General features: G+C 33.5%; 1 protein-coding gene across 2 annotated transcripts in view; it reads right to left on the minus strand.

Moving 5' to 3' along the window:
• The window catches only part of Kdm3 (Lysine demethylase 3), a 590511-nt gene that overhangs the window by 389848 nt on the left and 183592 nt on the right, over nt 1–17071 (minus strand). For both annotated transcript variants that reach the window (XM_085942105.1, XM_085942104.1), the window contains exon 4: nt 13276–13458. In XM_085942105.1, coding sequence (XP_085798231.1) covers nt 13276–13458 — 183 coding nt within the window. The remainder of the gene's footprint in view (nt 1–13275; nt 13459–17071) is intronic.

Below are 17071 nucleotides of genomic sequence, written 5' to 3' on the forward strand. Positions count from 1 at the left end.
CCCTGGAATAAACGAGCATGAATAAAAAAAATAACAAAGAAGCTTGATATTAAATACAGAGCTAAGTCAAGGTAAATAAATTATTTTACATTGTGGTTTTATACTTATACAGTATCAAATTCGGCCTACACAATGCAAATCGATAGTAGAAAGGACGTTGGGAATATGTCAACAATTTTGCAAGAAAGAAAATGTTCATTCCCTTTGCTAAAATTTTCTTTATTCATTCCACGCTGTATTGAAGGCTGTCCTTCGGTGTTTTCTTTTTGTTGTTTGAGTGGATGAATTGTTTCGTTGTTGCGATATGAAAAATAGCGTAGCTCAATAATACATACGTTTTCGAGAACAATTTTATTCTCCGACAGGTACAGTACAATTTTCTTAAATATTTTTGAGGAGGGAAAATATTTCTTTATAAATAGAATGTAAACGTAGCTGGAGCTTTTTGGACTCCTACAATTCGTACGATTCGAGCAAGAAATCGAGCGGGATCCCGGGTAATAGAGTAACACTAAAAATAATATATCAGTGGGCGAATATGCTTGTTGGAGAGGTACTTTAGAAAAAAATGCACAATATAATAGTTATACTTACATGATTTTTACTGATTAACATTATTGTATTAAATAAATAATGTAATTTTTTATTTACTAATAATAACACTATAATACATTACATCACTTTCGATCATCAGATGATCATAATATGGGTCTCTACAGAGTGGAGATTCTATTGACAGATTTTTTCATTTTTACGAGAAATGAATGTTAATCACTAGTTTAACCAATTAGGTCAAAAGTCTGGATGTAAACACACGTTAAAAAAAACATGCGAATTTACCAGACCCGGAATTCGAACCCGGAACCCACGACAGTATAATTCAACACATTACTGCTCGGCCCTCGTGGGCGTTACTATAATGAGTTATATTCATAATAATTCAAACATATTTTAAAAATGATATTAAGTACCTACATAGGTATAAGTATTAAATAACATTTTCATTTATTATATATCAATTTACGAGTCTTAAACTAAATGTTTCTACCAGAAGACCGCTGTCTTAGGTCTGGCAAGTACACACATTGTTTTTCAATTTGTGTATGAGTCACAGTATGGACCTAATAGGCTGAGCAAGTGGCTGACATCCATTTCTCGTAAAAACAAAATTTGTTAATACAAACCTCTACTCTTTGGAGGCCCATATGATCCTATTAGGATCGGACATGGTCAAGAGAATAGACAGTTTTCACCCCAATCAGTTTTAAATTTGTTCAAGACGTCATCGGCATGTTTTAGTTGGCTTGGATAAAAAATTGATTCAGTTAAACAGATGCCCCTGCCTAATTCAAATATTATAAAATTATATTCTCTACCATTATATATTATTTTTATGGTGAATATATAGGTACTCATAAGTAAATAATTCATTTACTAAGTAACGGTTTATTAATCGTTTAATATCTTCTTAGGTACATCATAATTGAGTGAGAAGGCTTTATGACTGAGTTATATTGATATTTATAATATAATGATAATATGTTATACGTATTATGATATCCATGCTGTGTATAAGTACGTTACATTTTCGCTAAATATTTTACAAATCGGATAACCTTTTCATTAATTATCAACAATCAGGGGCAGCTCTATCTTAAGGGTTCGTAGGGACCATCCCCACATCGTTAACATATCAAAAATACACGTAATATACCTACTTAATTAGATGATTAAATTAACTATTTAATTTATTTTAACCACCCAAGTCCGTCGCAATTTTATAGAGATACTTATTATTATTATACAAATAAATAAAGCAATGATTGTAAATTACGTAATAACGTAATAATGATTACGCGGTATTAAAATAATTAATTAAATTCACTATATTTCACGGTGATACCTATGTATAAATTAAAAAAAGCTATGGCGTCTATTTTTCGATGACCGGGGTCAATAAGTCTGATCCCGTCGTGGCGGTAAAAATCTCATTCTGCAAAGGATGTGGGATTGGGGTTAGTAAACGCATACTGGGGAGCGACTCAAATAACCCCTAGGCGAGTAAAAACGCTCGCTGTACCTATGTCTTTGTTCAAAACTGATAATGGTTAGTCTATAACAGTGGTGGCGAACCTATGGCAAGCGAGATAATTTTGCATGGTACGCGTTTGAAGAGAAAAAAAATATCTATAATAATAATAAATGACAGATCGCATTGTATAGAAAATAGCAGGCAACTACTCTTCAATAATAAGCATTACGTTTAATTTAAATATATAATTGCATAGGTCTGGCTTTAAAATTTATACGTCACGTATAATATTATCGCACTAACCCCATCAGGCGGCGGGTAATGCCGCACCGCGAACCTCTAATTTTAATCGATTTACAATGCTTGAGATCACTGCAGCAAGAGAATGCCTCATCTAATCGGAGCAATACTGGTGTCAATCTATGCGTAAATAGACAAACTAATTAATACGTTCATAAGCTATTTCATTTCTACCCACAAAAATGACTGCACCAAATAAGACGCAAAAACTTGGTGAAGCTAGTAGTAGTAATTCTGGCAGACAGTTTTAAAATTGGTGGACCGAAATGTATGGCGTAGCTGAAAAAAGTGTTAAAACTATATGTGTGCTATGTTCTGTGATCTAGATTCTAGAACATCATCATTTTAATAGAATTTTTAAAAATTATTTTTTCCATAAGTGCTCGGCACGTCAGACAGTTGAAAAATAGTATTTGGGAAATTTTGGCACGCGTACGTAAAAAGGTTGGCCAACCCTGGTATACTATGAGAAAGGAGGTAGGTATGTATATTTAATAATTCATGGCTGAACCCCACCACCTAGAAAGTCGTCGAGCCGCCACTGCACTAAGTATTAATTACCCACTGCTAAATGGATTAATTTTTATAACTAACTCACCTTGAACTGTAGAAATATAATATATAATAATGATAATTCTCCCAGTAACAGAAAATAAAATGATAAGGTATAACTGTACCTTCGTTTGAATTAGTTAGTAGGCCAGACGTGATTTATAGAGAATTAAAATTTATTTCCAAAGTAGGAAGCATAATACGGTGATAATTTTATCTTAAAAAAATTATGTCACAAACTCGTAAAAAACTGTGGAAATTTATTCCACGCCACGTAAAAAAAATCATGCTTCGGATAGTATAATAATATATGAGATTTTTTGTCTCATATTTACCGCCGAAAAGATGGAAAATATATTATAATATTTGTATCGCTACATTTCAAAATCAGCCAAGTCCACCTTTAGGTATTTTTGACTTTTTTGTGAATTGCTAAAGAACTACTGCTTTCCAACATTTCTGCATAATCAAAATGTGGAATTTATTAATTTTAAATATTCTATACACGAAATAATATAAACTTTCACCCTTGTGACTGTGTATTTGAGAAAACAAAAAGCTGTTTTTCTCCAATTCATCTATCATGGACTTGGCTGATTTTGAAATCTAGCGACACATTGGAAAAGTAAGATAGAAAAACTTCTTACAGTATAGGTGTCAAACATTCTTTTGCGAAAACTTATTTCTGCAGTAGGCGCCAAACAAAAACATACAAAGTTGTTGGAAAGGACAATCGATCTTATGTGAACGAAGCTGACTTTTGCACTCAAGGGTATGCACAAACAAGTTAAGTACTTCTCCAAGCAATGATATATGAAGAACAGATAAGAATATTGGATTATTGGATTTCGCAAAAGTTTTCTCGTCTCGTATTTAATAACATGAGAATAAGCTAGTAGAAGGACAGTGATTATAATTCGTATTTATAACGTGGTATTCAGTGGCAAGTTAGGTTCCACACGAAAAACATAAATTCCATCTACCAATGTACGATCTCTTTCCTATTCAATTTCTGTTGAAGATGAATTTGATGACACATATTTTTTATATTGGATTATTTATTATGCTCAAGTATCTATTTCTATGGCTTTGGTTCATGGTTTCATGGTTTGCAGAGATTTAATTATGCTTTGAATACTATTTTATAGTACATTTGTGAGCCTTTAAAATTGCAATTTATATTACTAGTTTCAACTGTTTCATTCAGTGACGTCCCTAGATAAGACGCCGCCCCTAGGCAGCGCTAAAATGCCACTATTTAGTATTTTAGAGAATTATTATTTAAGATATTATTTAAGAAATATGTTTTATGGATACATTATTAACAAAAAATATAAGTAGGTACCACTGAAACATACAAAATTTAATTTAACCAAAAAATATAATATAAGTTAGACATTTACCCAAATCACCAGAGCTGAGGTCTTATTTGGTTGATATTTCTGATACATTTGGTTTGTACCATTCAGCAATACACAGATTTATTATTTTTACTATGCTATTATGTACCTACAACGCGTAAAAAAAATAATTTTAGCTATTTCTATATACAAATAATAATTCTCCTCGATTTGCCGCCCTTCGAGTAACTGCCGCCCCCAAGCGACGCTCAATCTGCCTACCCCCACGGGACGTCACTGTGTTTCGACGTCTCTTTTAAATCTTCTGACGAATCGATTGCATCATAATATACGTAAAAGAAAGCACTGGCAATACTAGAGGTAGATATTGAGCATTTTGTGAACGGTGAAACGGACAAACGAGGTCACCGTCAAAAAGCTAGATTTTCGAGATATATTTTCCTATGATTACTTTCAGTTGACGCCGGTTTTTTGTGACACTGCCCGGAAGTATGACGAGGTGGAGCTCCCCGCAGTTTGATGGATCAAATCAAGAGTGCAACCGATTTTTCATCGACACAATTGTGAGAGGATTGTTGAGAATGATGTTGGCTGATGGCCAATTCATCTGGGACACAATATTATACTATACATATACAATAATAGCAGATATGAGAGGATGCTGAGTGTAGAGATAAAGTCTGTTTGGAGTTGCTACGATGAATTGAGGATAGAGTTTATTTACTGACACAATAATAAAATCATACAATGTTTAAAATTACAGAAGTTACGACGAAGTGTACTGGTATACTGCTATTACTGAATATATCGAAGGACTGTGGTGTACCGAGATGTTATGATAGAGTGTCGAGTGACGAGTGAGGAGTGACTGTTTCCATCATCATCCTTCGCTATACATACAACTGAATATTCAATACATTATAAGAGTCATTGTATATCTAGGTTGCAATTTAATAAATCATGTAGTCATTATTGACCTAGGTATGATTGACAAATCTGCTGACAACTGCCCATCGCAACTTCGATTTGTTTTGATAACAAAACATGAACACCGAAGTATGTCACACCTATAATGCTGACATGATGATTGCTACAGATATATTGTTAGTTTTTTTCAGGTGATGATTGTATCAAATACAACAGTATTATGTATTTAGCAGATTAAATATATAAAATACTTTGTATATCTTGGACTATTGAATGTTTAACATTACATTCATATAGGAGAAGTTGTTATTACAGAATATAATGCTTTTTAGTAAGCATAAAGTAGGTGCGCAATCCTTTGTATAATATTTGAACTAATGATACATTCCCGAGTAAGTTTCTGACAGCGGTTAGTTTTGTCTCTCCATTGCCATACGTATTTGAAAATTGCTAGCATAACGCTTTTAGCAATGCAATTTCCGTATACATATACTTACATTATTAGTCTGTGCAATTCCATTTTCAAATATATAACATTAAAAATAATAATTCCATAAATGCAGTATATACTATAGATATTTAGGTACTTAGCTTGTAATAAATTAGTTCAAGTATCACATAATGGTCTCTGAAGACACCGTGTGGCAGTTTAAAGTTATGGGAACATCTATAATGTGAAAAGCAATAGATGCACGATCCATCGGTGAAGTGGTAATCTACAATACATACTTACCATTGGTAGCTTGAAAATTGTTACTCTCTTGGCAAACGAGTCATCGTAAACAGTTCTCCAAATTCCCTTTCTCATTGCCGCATGGTGTAAAAAAAAATAATTATGTTAACTTCTATCAACGTAATAACTAAATATAATTCGTCATTTTTTGTGTACATTATATAGTTAAATCTTCTGCAATTATGTAAATAACCGTGTGCTTATAAATATATTTTTTAACCATGTTCGATCCTAAGAAGATTATAACATGCACCTTCACAGATTTTTGTTTTTACGAAAAATGAATGATAGCCAATTGCTCAACATATTATATGTGTATACTATAGGTATTATATGGGTCCAAAAACAATATAACGTGATGTGCGAGGCCCGGGGCCCACGGCATTACAAGCTTGACGCAAAACAGCTCGGCCATCGTGGGCGATTAATAATAACTAACAAAATAAAATTCTTTGTTTCAAAAACCACTATGTAATAAATCTCTTTAAGCATTGATTAGCAAAAATCCGTCGAAATCAAAAAGTAGTTGAAGCCTAATTTTACTGCCGTGATGATAATAAAGAATACGCATTTCGTTGCCGATTGAGAAAAACGTCACCAAACTGTCTACAATACTTGTGAGGCAAACATTATAGTCATATATGTCAAAATATTCACAAACTACATTAGTTTGGGGCCGCAACAAAGTGACGTTATGCAAATGCGTTGGAAATGCGGACGCCACCTGCATACTATAAAGCGCACTGCACCGGGCTGCATCTGTTCGGAGGGGCTGCGTCAAGGGAGACTCGACATCGGAATTTGCAAGGAACCCCCGGGAAAAGCGACCCTCTGGCAAAAGTAAACTTTCGGTGTAGACCTCGCTATGAAAACTGCCACGATAAGTGAGCTTTCTTTGACTCACTGAGGTCAGTACGGACTTAACAGATTAAAGCTTTATTTAATACATTTCGATTGAGTTATATCATTATATTCTTTTATAATATATAGATTCTTTTTTAATTCTACAACAGGCCATGGGGCACAATGACATTAGTTAGTGTATAAAGCGTACGAAAATTATTCCTACCAGTGATCACATAATATATATTATGAAAAATATTGATGAAAAATTCATTCCATAAGCTCTATGAAAATACATAATTCTGAAAAACCTCAAAAAACATACATAATTATTATAAAAAAAGTAGAACAATCAAAAATCTCATATATTTCATTGTCTGGGTGTGAGCTATAAGTCCACCTATGACTCATATAATTATTAAATCGAGAAAAAGATTAATAGATAGCGTTAGGTGTTAAACAAATTTATTTATGATTTATTTTAAATATATTTTTTGTCATTTCATACTGAAGTATTTAAAATAGATCATTTTAAATCAGGAAGCTCAAAGGGCAATAGCACTCATCCTAACAGTGAAGGCGTGGGTTCGATGCAAGAACAGTAGGAAAAAGTATCCGTAACAATGATCAAATTTACCCTGTGTAATTCGTCTGCACAAGAAATGGCATCTGCGCATGTTTAAGATTAAATTGTTATTTATTTATTATTCTTTTTACCGGTACAACAGGTATGTTGATTATGATTAGGGAATCCAATCACGAGCCAAAATTCTGATCCCGGGATTTCGGGATTACAATTTGACAATCCCGGGACTGGTCCCAGGATTGGCATTTTTTTTCATTGTTAATATAAAAAAAAATATATTTACAAATAACAAATGAATCGACAACTTACACATGGGTATAAATCAAACTTCATTCAAACTCAGTTTATGCCTATGTAGTTATTTGTTATTAAAAGTATTATTTCTGTTATATTTTCGTATTTTTTCCATAAAAATTGATAAAAAAAATCAATCCCGGGATTCATAGGTATCGAAAATAGTTCGTGTCCTGGGATTGGAATCCCTAATTATGATATTATGACATTACTCAATGACATTAGTGTAGTAGTAGAAGTGAAACAATCACATACTGCACTGCAAGACAACATACATATTATTAGGTATGTATTTTCCAATGATCTTACCGGATCGGAATTTTTATTATCGTGCTCAACATTAAATCATAAAGAAACTTACTAACAATGTCAAATCATATCGTGAGCGCTAATGTGTTCGAGAAAGCTGTAGGTAAGGGTGGTTATTTCATTTTCCAGTTTTCCCGGGGAGAAAGTTTCCAGACACGCGACGGGCGGAGTGGGGGGGACTGGTTGTTGTGGGGGATCTTGAGCGGGGGCGAGACCAGGGCACCGGGGAAGCGCGGGGGGCGGCTTTGCGACTCGGAACTATGACGAAGACCGCCCCGTCATAATAGAGATCGATTGGCGAAAACTTTCGCAGAGGTATATCGTGTTGGAATCGTGCGACTTGTTGTGTAATTGGTACTTAGCTATTATCGCTTTCGAAGTTATAATTGATAACAATGTGCGATCGAGTTTGACAGTCGTACTTAATTTATCATCTACAATGTAGATGGTTGTAGAGTGCTTCTCAAACTTTTTCATACCACGGCCCGCTAAATCAGGAAAAAATTCAAGGTTCCCCTCTCCAAAAATTTTAGTCTTCAGTGACCAAAAGTAATTACCATTAATTATGATTATAGGTAGATTTTTATTAGAAATAACAGAACATTTCATTTAATTGCCTGCAAAGCAAAAATTAAAAAAAAAACAGCTACATTCTATAAAAACAATTTATTGACAGGGGTGTGTGATTATATATTTTTACATAATGAATCAATATCCGGTAGAGTATATTATGCTTCATAACTTTTCACTCCGGCTTTAGGATGAAAATTATGTTATATATTCTAAATATATTTTTTTACATATATTATCTGTCTATTTATTACTACATATTATAATAATACAAGTAAATATCATTTGATCAAATTTTATGTGAGGTAATCAGGCAAAGAGGCGTATCAGTATAGTAAAGAGTTAAAGACTAAAGAATGCAAAAAAGTTATAAAACGTTTACTCTACAATGTTTGAAATCCTAATTTGCAGGGTTTGTTCCAAAGTCTCCGTTTGACATACACGACATATGTTTATATTTTGTTATTACCTACCAGTAATGATGTAAATGCTATTAAATTAAAAAATCTAAATAATTCATAAATATCAGTAGATTATTTATCCATAGCGGATAAAGTATTGTAATTGAAATATTTCGCGGCTCGCTGGCTGGAGCTCGAGAGACCCCTAGAGAACCGCGCCCCCCAGTTTAAGAAGTGCTGATTTACACGAAAACTGGAGACGAACTAACCTTGAGATTCTGAGCAGGACTGTGAGATGGCAAAAAGCACTTAAAAAATGAAACATCTCTTCTGAAATCGACGCATAGTTGTGGGTACTCGATGGAGGGCGATCATGTGCTACCTACGTACTGGTCTACATAGGGAGTCTAAGTCTGTAAGGTAAAAAGGAACGGAGAATACAAAGGGTAGCGGCGTTCGAGATGTGGCCCTATCGGCGTACCATAAAGGTATTCTGGGCTGATCAAATTTCCATTGAGGAGGTTTGAAGACGAACGAATAATAGAATATGAGATACTAATACTAACTACTAGAAAAAATCACATTTGAAAAAAATACGACGACCGACGGGATTTGAACCCGTAGATTCACTGGTTTCGCGCCAATATGCTTTAACTCTAATCTGAGATAGTTTCAAGTTATGTATATTCAATATAATATGGAATGTTACATTTTCAAATCTTATGATTTATTCGTTGGATAAAAGAAATGGTTTATTAAGAATAAGAAACATAATATAGCTACAGTGAAGTGCAGAAAAGCTGCATATTTCGGCCATATTTCCCACAGTATGATTTATTCCAACCCATAATGCAGGGGAAGGTAGAAGGCAACATAAGCGTAGCTAGAAAGATCTTGGCTTTGCAATCTCCAGGTCGCTGGGGATCTGATACGATTTTCATAGAATGGGGAGGAATACTTGTAAGATGGTCGCTAAATTTCGGTAGAAGACAGCACAAAAGATGAAGACTAATAATTTAGAATCTTATATCTTACTAGTGACAATTCGTGATTTCATCCGCGTGAAATATAAGAATATAATAAGAAAATAAAAGACGTATAAAATGAAGATATAGATTTAATCGATTTGATTTTGTTCCTACAACGTTTTCGATCTATACGCGTGACTCTCTACTCGTATCCCATTCTCAATCCACCACCAATAATAATTATGTCCCTTTACCTAGTCACAATAAATGGTTGCAAGTGTTATCTGTATGCGTTGTATCATTCTTAACTTTGGGAGAAGAAGCTTTCGAGGTATCGACATGAAGCTCAACTAAATTGGCACCAGCTCTATAACCTGTGATGTCGAGCTGTTTCATTGTTGCGGAGAACGGGGTTTATTTAAGAAAATTATAGATTACAACGCGATGGCTTACGGTTTAAATGAAATCGGAAAGGTATCTAGACTCGGGTAATAGATCGAATCCACATATATAATGCGATTTCTTTGTCTTTTACACGAAGCCGTTTGGTGCGACCAGGGAACTCAGAAATAATGGGAACTGAAATATCTAATGGGTAAGGCAGGGGTTCCCAACCTTTTTGTACTCTAGAGCACATTCTAAAATATCGGTAGGGTGGCGGGCACCACCTATTTTTAATCGACAAACTCCTTCCATAACTTCTCATTTTCCCATAATTTATTTTCTCTTATTCATAATTTATTAATAAATAATAAACAAAAATGTTTCAAAATAATAAAACTATTATTCAAAATGCATACACACAGCGAAATGTATTTACAAAGTAAACAAAAAACACAAATACAAAGAAAACATTTTATAAAAAAATAGAATATCAATATGTTAATGTGATCTTTGGCATTTTTTTTTTAGAATTATTAATAACCATGTCTTGCTTTTTCGTACAAGGTGGTTGTTAGTAATTTTGAACAATCACAAACACCCAGGCTTTGAGAAAAACACATAAATGCTTTTGTCATGACCGGGAATCGAACCCAGAACTCTCGAGTGGAAGGCCAGCGCCTTACCCACTGCACCACGAGAGCCGCTAATCTTTGGCATTGCATATCATTGGCCAGTGCCTCATAATTAGGAGAGTATGACGATAATCCTGTTGGCAAACAACCATAAAGATGCTCATCGGTGAGTCGAGATCTATATCTTGATTTTATTAAGTTCATGTTTGAAAACAATGATTCGCATAAATATGTCGAACCGAAAAATGATTCAATTTTATATGCCGCTTTTTTCAAAAATGGGAACTTTTCTCTGTCCACTGTATTCCAAAAGTCCTCTGATATTAAGGATTTAAGCAAAATATCATTCTTAAGCTCCAAAATTTCTAACTCTAGTTCTTCTGTCTTACCTTGAACAAAATCTGCAATACATGCGGCCATTTCCATTACATTTATTTGGCAAGTAAAAGGATTGATACAGAAGGAAACAATTGGCTCGATATCTGTAAACTGCAAAAATCTCTCTTCAAATTGTTTTTTTTAACACTTGAAGATGCTTAATAAATAATGACCCGTTTAATTTATTGTTACCTAGCATTTTATTCATATGTGGGAAATGCACGAGAGAATTGATCTGCAGATGTGATATCAACAAACCCAATTTAGCTTTAAATGACTTTACAGAGCTTATCATTTCAGCTATGTTTTTGTCTTTCCCCTGCAACTCCAAATTTAAAGAATTAAATTGTCTATGAGAAATCCCAAATCAATCAGCCAGCGAAAGTCAGCTAGTTCATCATAATTTTCCTTTTTATCGTTTATAAATGTTTTTATTTCTTCAATTAAACTCACAAATCTTGTAAGAACATTTCCTTTACTGAGCCAACGTACTTCAGTATGCAGAATAAGATCATGTTTTTTTATCTTCAGTATCTTCTAACAGGGCCTTGAAAAGTCGGTGTTGCAAAGGAGCTGCTCGAATAGAATTGATTATTTATAGCCTTAATATTACTCATGAATAATTGAATATAAATCATTACATTTTTCATATACTAAGGAAAATTGTAAAAAAATATTTCCATGCCTATTGAGAACAATATATTTTAACCCACATTTTGACATCTCCATCCTCCTCTTCTGTATAATAATCGCATAAAAGAGAAAAACGATCGGAGTTTCCTCGAATTTTCGCGAAACTTTTCATAAAACAAAATGTATCCGCTCGTAGAAAACTTAGTAGTGTATAGTGTATATAGTGAGACAAACTTTCATTCTGTTTGACTTTATTTGTTTTTCCAGTACAACGTTCCCAGAACTTTAACTTGGTGGAAATTTTGCACGTCAGCTGATGTCGAATATTATATTACTTTTAATACAACGGCGTAACGGGCCAAATTAATAAAACTGCCGAGTCACGGATGTCGAATTATTTCCCATTTTCTTTTGTATTATTCTTTGCACAGTGGAAAACTATTAACATAGCTGGATATTACGTCATATTTGTATGTTGTAATAGTTTCCGGAAAAGTTTTGAAATATGTAACGACGATCGGGAGAAATATATAGTCTATTATACAATGAAACAAAAATACTATTGACTTGACGTTAATCGAATTTTAATTGTAGTTGACAAGAGTTTTCTACCATTATAAATAATATAATATACATACTACATATTTTTACCATCAATTAATCAGTAATGACAACTTGTTGCCGATTCAAGGCTATGTAAATTTTCTCGAAAAAGATGATTTTAAATAAATAAACAATAAAATAAATAATTATATTAATTATTCAAAAGACTTTGTCGCCTTCCAACGAACTTCTAAAACTATAATATCTTAATGATACAAATATCCATGAAATCCGTCTCACATTTACATCGTTTTTTTTAGTTAGTTAGTTAATTTTTGGATTGTTAAGATATGTATTGATTATTTTAAATGAAAATTATCAGGGAAATGTATTTAATTACAGTTTTTTTGATAAAAAAACCCTACTCTCACAGTATCGTGTACCTAAAAGTCGACATATGTCCAAGGTTTTTGAGTCTCGTTGTTAGCTAATTTTAAACATTCTGTCGACTTTCTAGATGTAGGTATATATATACCTAACATTACTATGCGCTATCTTTATTCGGTCATTATAAAAGTTGTTTTATCAAAGATTTTTATAAAAGGAATTTTTCTAAGCCCGTGCTCACCTGTGGCTTGAACACTTCGATGCAATTCTGCAAAAAAATATTTTGAAAGTAAAATTCTGGGCCATTTAAATGTCCGCGCTTTCAACCGAGGCAGTTTCTTCCTATCGTCGCACAGTAGGCTCTTAGAAGGATAATACTTTGACGATAGCTGGTGTTAAAAAACGTTCTTCTTAGACTTCGTCACAAAATATGTGATCTTACCCCAGTGGAAGTATTGCAGCCGATGATGACGGCAGTATACCACTGCGTTGCACCCCTGGCACGGTATACTTGAGCGCGACACCCTCTGAGGGCTGCGGGAGCACCACACAGCACGCGCTGGGCCTGCTGTCGTCGGGCCCACCTTCGTGCTGCGGCACCGCTCTCGCCACCTGCTTCCCAGTCCTGGAAATGAGAAAAAAATACATAATTTAGTATGAATATCTTTGACTTGGCGAGAGAATTTACGAAACCGCAAGCGGCGTATGAAATATATTTGTGTCATTATGATGCCCTTCTGTTTTTCATCAAATGCAACAAACACAATATAAAGATCACTAACATACGTTTATGTCATAAAATAGTACTTAATTAAAAAACACATTTTCCTGAATACGCGAATGAGACCCACCTATATTTAATTTAGCCTCAATTAACACTGTTATCTAAAAATAATATATTCGGTAAAACTTTTTATTAGCTACCGTAATTGAATCGTAATTTTGAACGTAGCTACTTTAACATTTTACAATTATTTTTAAGTATTAAAATTTGTAATGATAATAAAAGTAATATTTCAAATGCTTTAATAATTGCTCTTTGAGACGTTAACAATTAAAGTTAGAATTATTTACATACTTACTTTGATTTAAAATTTGTATATATAACTACTGTCAATATTAACTGAAAAGCTTAGTTGTTAGGAAATTTCGATACGATTAGCAATTGTATTGCTAGCTTAATTGAATGTGATGGAAGTGGGTCAAGTCTAGGGAATCCAATCCCGGGATCCCGAATCCCGGGATCCCGGGATCCCGAGTTATTTTCGATACCTATGAATCCCGGGATTGATAAACATAATCCCGGGATTTCGGGATTGATTTTTTTTATCAATTTTTATGGAAAATATAACAGAAAAAATACTTTTAATACAAAATAACTACATTAGAAATAAACTGAGTTTGAATGAAGTTTGATGTGTAGGTTGCCGATTCATTTTATTTTTTCACATAGATTATTAAAAATGAGAAAGATTGGTAAAAAAACAATGCTTCGCACTTTTAACAAAATTATTCCACCATGATATCATACGTTTTACAGCAGTTTCATATTTGGCTGACTAATTAGATTTATGAAGCGGAAAGGCCATAAGTACGCCATGATTATTTGCTTTACTATTTTAAATCTCGCTGATCTATTCATTATGTCTTTACTATCAGAAATAGCAATCTCATATTAAATTCACATTATTATTTATATTATAATATTATTTACTCCATTAAACTTGTGTATTTCCAAGATTTAACGTATACAATATAAACAATAAATGTCTTAAATAGTATAAATTATACTAGATTTATTTTTGACCGATTTTATCAATGTTATTTGTAAATATAATAATTTTATATTAACAATGGAAAAAAATCCCAATCCCGGGATTGTCAAATTGTAATCCCGAAATCCCGGGATCAGAATTTTGGCTCGGGATTGGATTCCCTAGTCGAGTCCCATTCGGCACATTTTTTTCCTATATTTATTATTTCGGTTAATCTCTGAGGTTCCTCCCAATTATGTATGAGTACGTCAGATAAAGACGATGTCGAGGATGAAAAAAACAGAATAAATGATCACATAAGTAATATTATGTAACTAGACAATTGTCATTCATCGACCACATCATGCGACATCCTGAAAGATATCAACTTTAATCAATCAACTATCATTCAATGATCGTAAGCGAGGTCATGGAAGAAGGAGAACATTCTAGTTCAAGAATCTCAGTCACCGGTTAAAGCTTAGCGCTTCAACACTGTACACAACAGCGACATACAGAGAAAAAAAGGCCAAAATCAACCCCGATGTCCAATAACGGATATGGCACTGAAACTACGAATAAAAAAAAGAGGGATTGAGCATATTATGTACAAATTACGGAAGACATTGCATGATACACAAAATTACAAACATAGGTATACGAAGTTTATACGCACACGTACAGACCACGTGATATTTGTTTACGAAAAATCGTCGCTTTCCAAAATGGCGAATTTGGTTGCCCGTTTTTATACTGCAATGAATCAGTATGTTCCTTCCTTTCTTTTTTTATTCGTTGCACTGAAAGAATAAAATGTCAAATAATGATGTTTCAACAATCTGATTAGAAACGTATATTAAAAAATAATAATTTGTAATATAGTATATTATTATTATACTGAACAGAAGCTAGTAGTAATTTGAAAAGCCAAAAACTGACAGCGAGACAATTAAAAACAATAATCATTAATCAGAGACTAAATCGATATTTTTCCTTGTAGTCATAGACAACTAGGAACGAATCGTATTTATTTCGTAATACTACTATAATGAATTATTATTACGAAAGAACCTGGCGGGAAGGCAAATGTCAAAGTTGTCGTCCGTCAAAATAAACAAACGAAAAAAAAATAAAAATAAACAGAGTGTGGGCGCCGCTTTTGTTAGAGAAATAAATAAACCAGGCATTTTTCCGACAGTATTTTTTTACCTTCCAAGAATTTCTTCTGTTGTACTCGTACGTTAAAAGGTTTTTGATACGGTTGAAAGTAATTAAAATTGTTTGTACGCAAACAAAGGAAATCCGTAAAATGTGCGCGAATTGCAATCATGAAATACTTATCTAATTCAAATGATTAAAAAAATGTGCTGTGAAAAGGGTATGTAATATGTTGGTAGAAGTAGTATAAACACGTAAGCATGAGTCGTTCATGAACGATAGTATCGAAAAATTATCCACACAGCCGCATCAATACAGATCCTTCCTGCCTGGGCAAAATGGGAGAAGGGAGAGGATTGCAGCAAGATAATGTACACTATTGTTAGTGGTCCTTTAGGTCACATATGCTTCTGGGCTCAAAGTCCATCCTTAAAGCAGTGGTTTCCAAACTTTACGTTACTACGCCTTCCTTAAAAAAAAATCTAATCTCGGCGCCTCCCCGCCCCTTTATTTCATTAAATAATACAGACAACTTTTTAAATAGTCAACAATGTTCTAATACAAAAATGAAAAAAGTATATAAAAATAAACAAGGTATATACTACTTATAATATATTCATTTTTAAATTAATTTGTTTTTCATGCGACGAATGTGCTTGTTTATTAGCACCATCAATTTCAATAGTAGTTCTAGTCAATCCAAATTCATCATCGTTCATTGACAAATGGATTCTATCATGGGCCCCACATCCTGAAACGGGCTCTTACAAACTTGGCAAACTTACTTTTTGTAATTTTGATTTCCTATGCTCCAATTTTTTATGAATGCCTTCACTTTTTTTCCTCTTTTTAAATCAGTGAATGCATTAGTGGTCCTTGCATTGATTTATTTACTCATTTTTTTTTAAAATTTCAACCAAATAGACAACTCATCTTATCGATCCTGAACAAATTTGCCTCAAATTTCAACATTATGATTTGACCCTTTACTTAATTTTTTCACGAGATAGCCAGCACGCTTCACAATAGTATAGAAGTGAGGTACTTATTATAAAATTAGTCTAAACTGTTTTCGTGTAGTTTATAACTAGCGGACGTTTTATAAACTATGCATTTGCAAACTGCAAACCTGTGGCTATATTATTTGTGTTAAACTTCGCGCCTCCCTTTACAACACTCCGCGCCCCAGTTTGGAAATCGCTGCCTTAATGTGTTCCTGTACTGATTCTAGAAAATATAATGCTAACGAGGTATGTTTGAAATGGGCATGATTACTAATTATGGATGTAACTGTTTTGGTGCGTGACTCGGCCGTAAAACACCCGT

The sequence above is a fragment of the Rhyacophila brunnea genome, unplaced genomic scaffold (assembly GCF_057557595.1).
Source record: "Rhyacophila brunnea isolate RB1 unplaced genomic scaffold, BYU_Rbru_1.0 scaffold_14, whole genome shotgun sequence".
In the NCBI taxonomy this organism is placed as follows: Eukaryota; Metazoa; Arthropoda; class Insecta; order Trichoptera; family Rhyacophilidae; genus Rhyacophila; species Rhyacophila brunnea.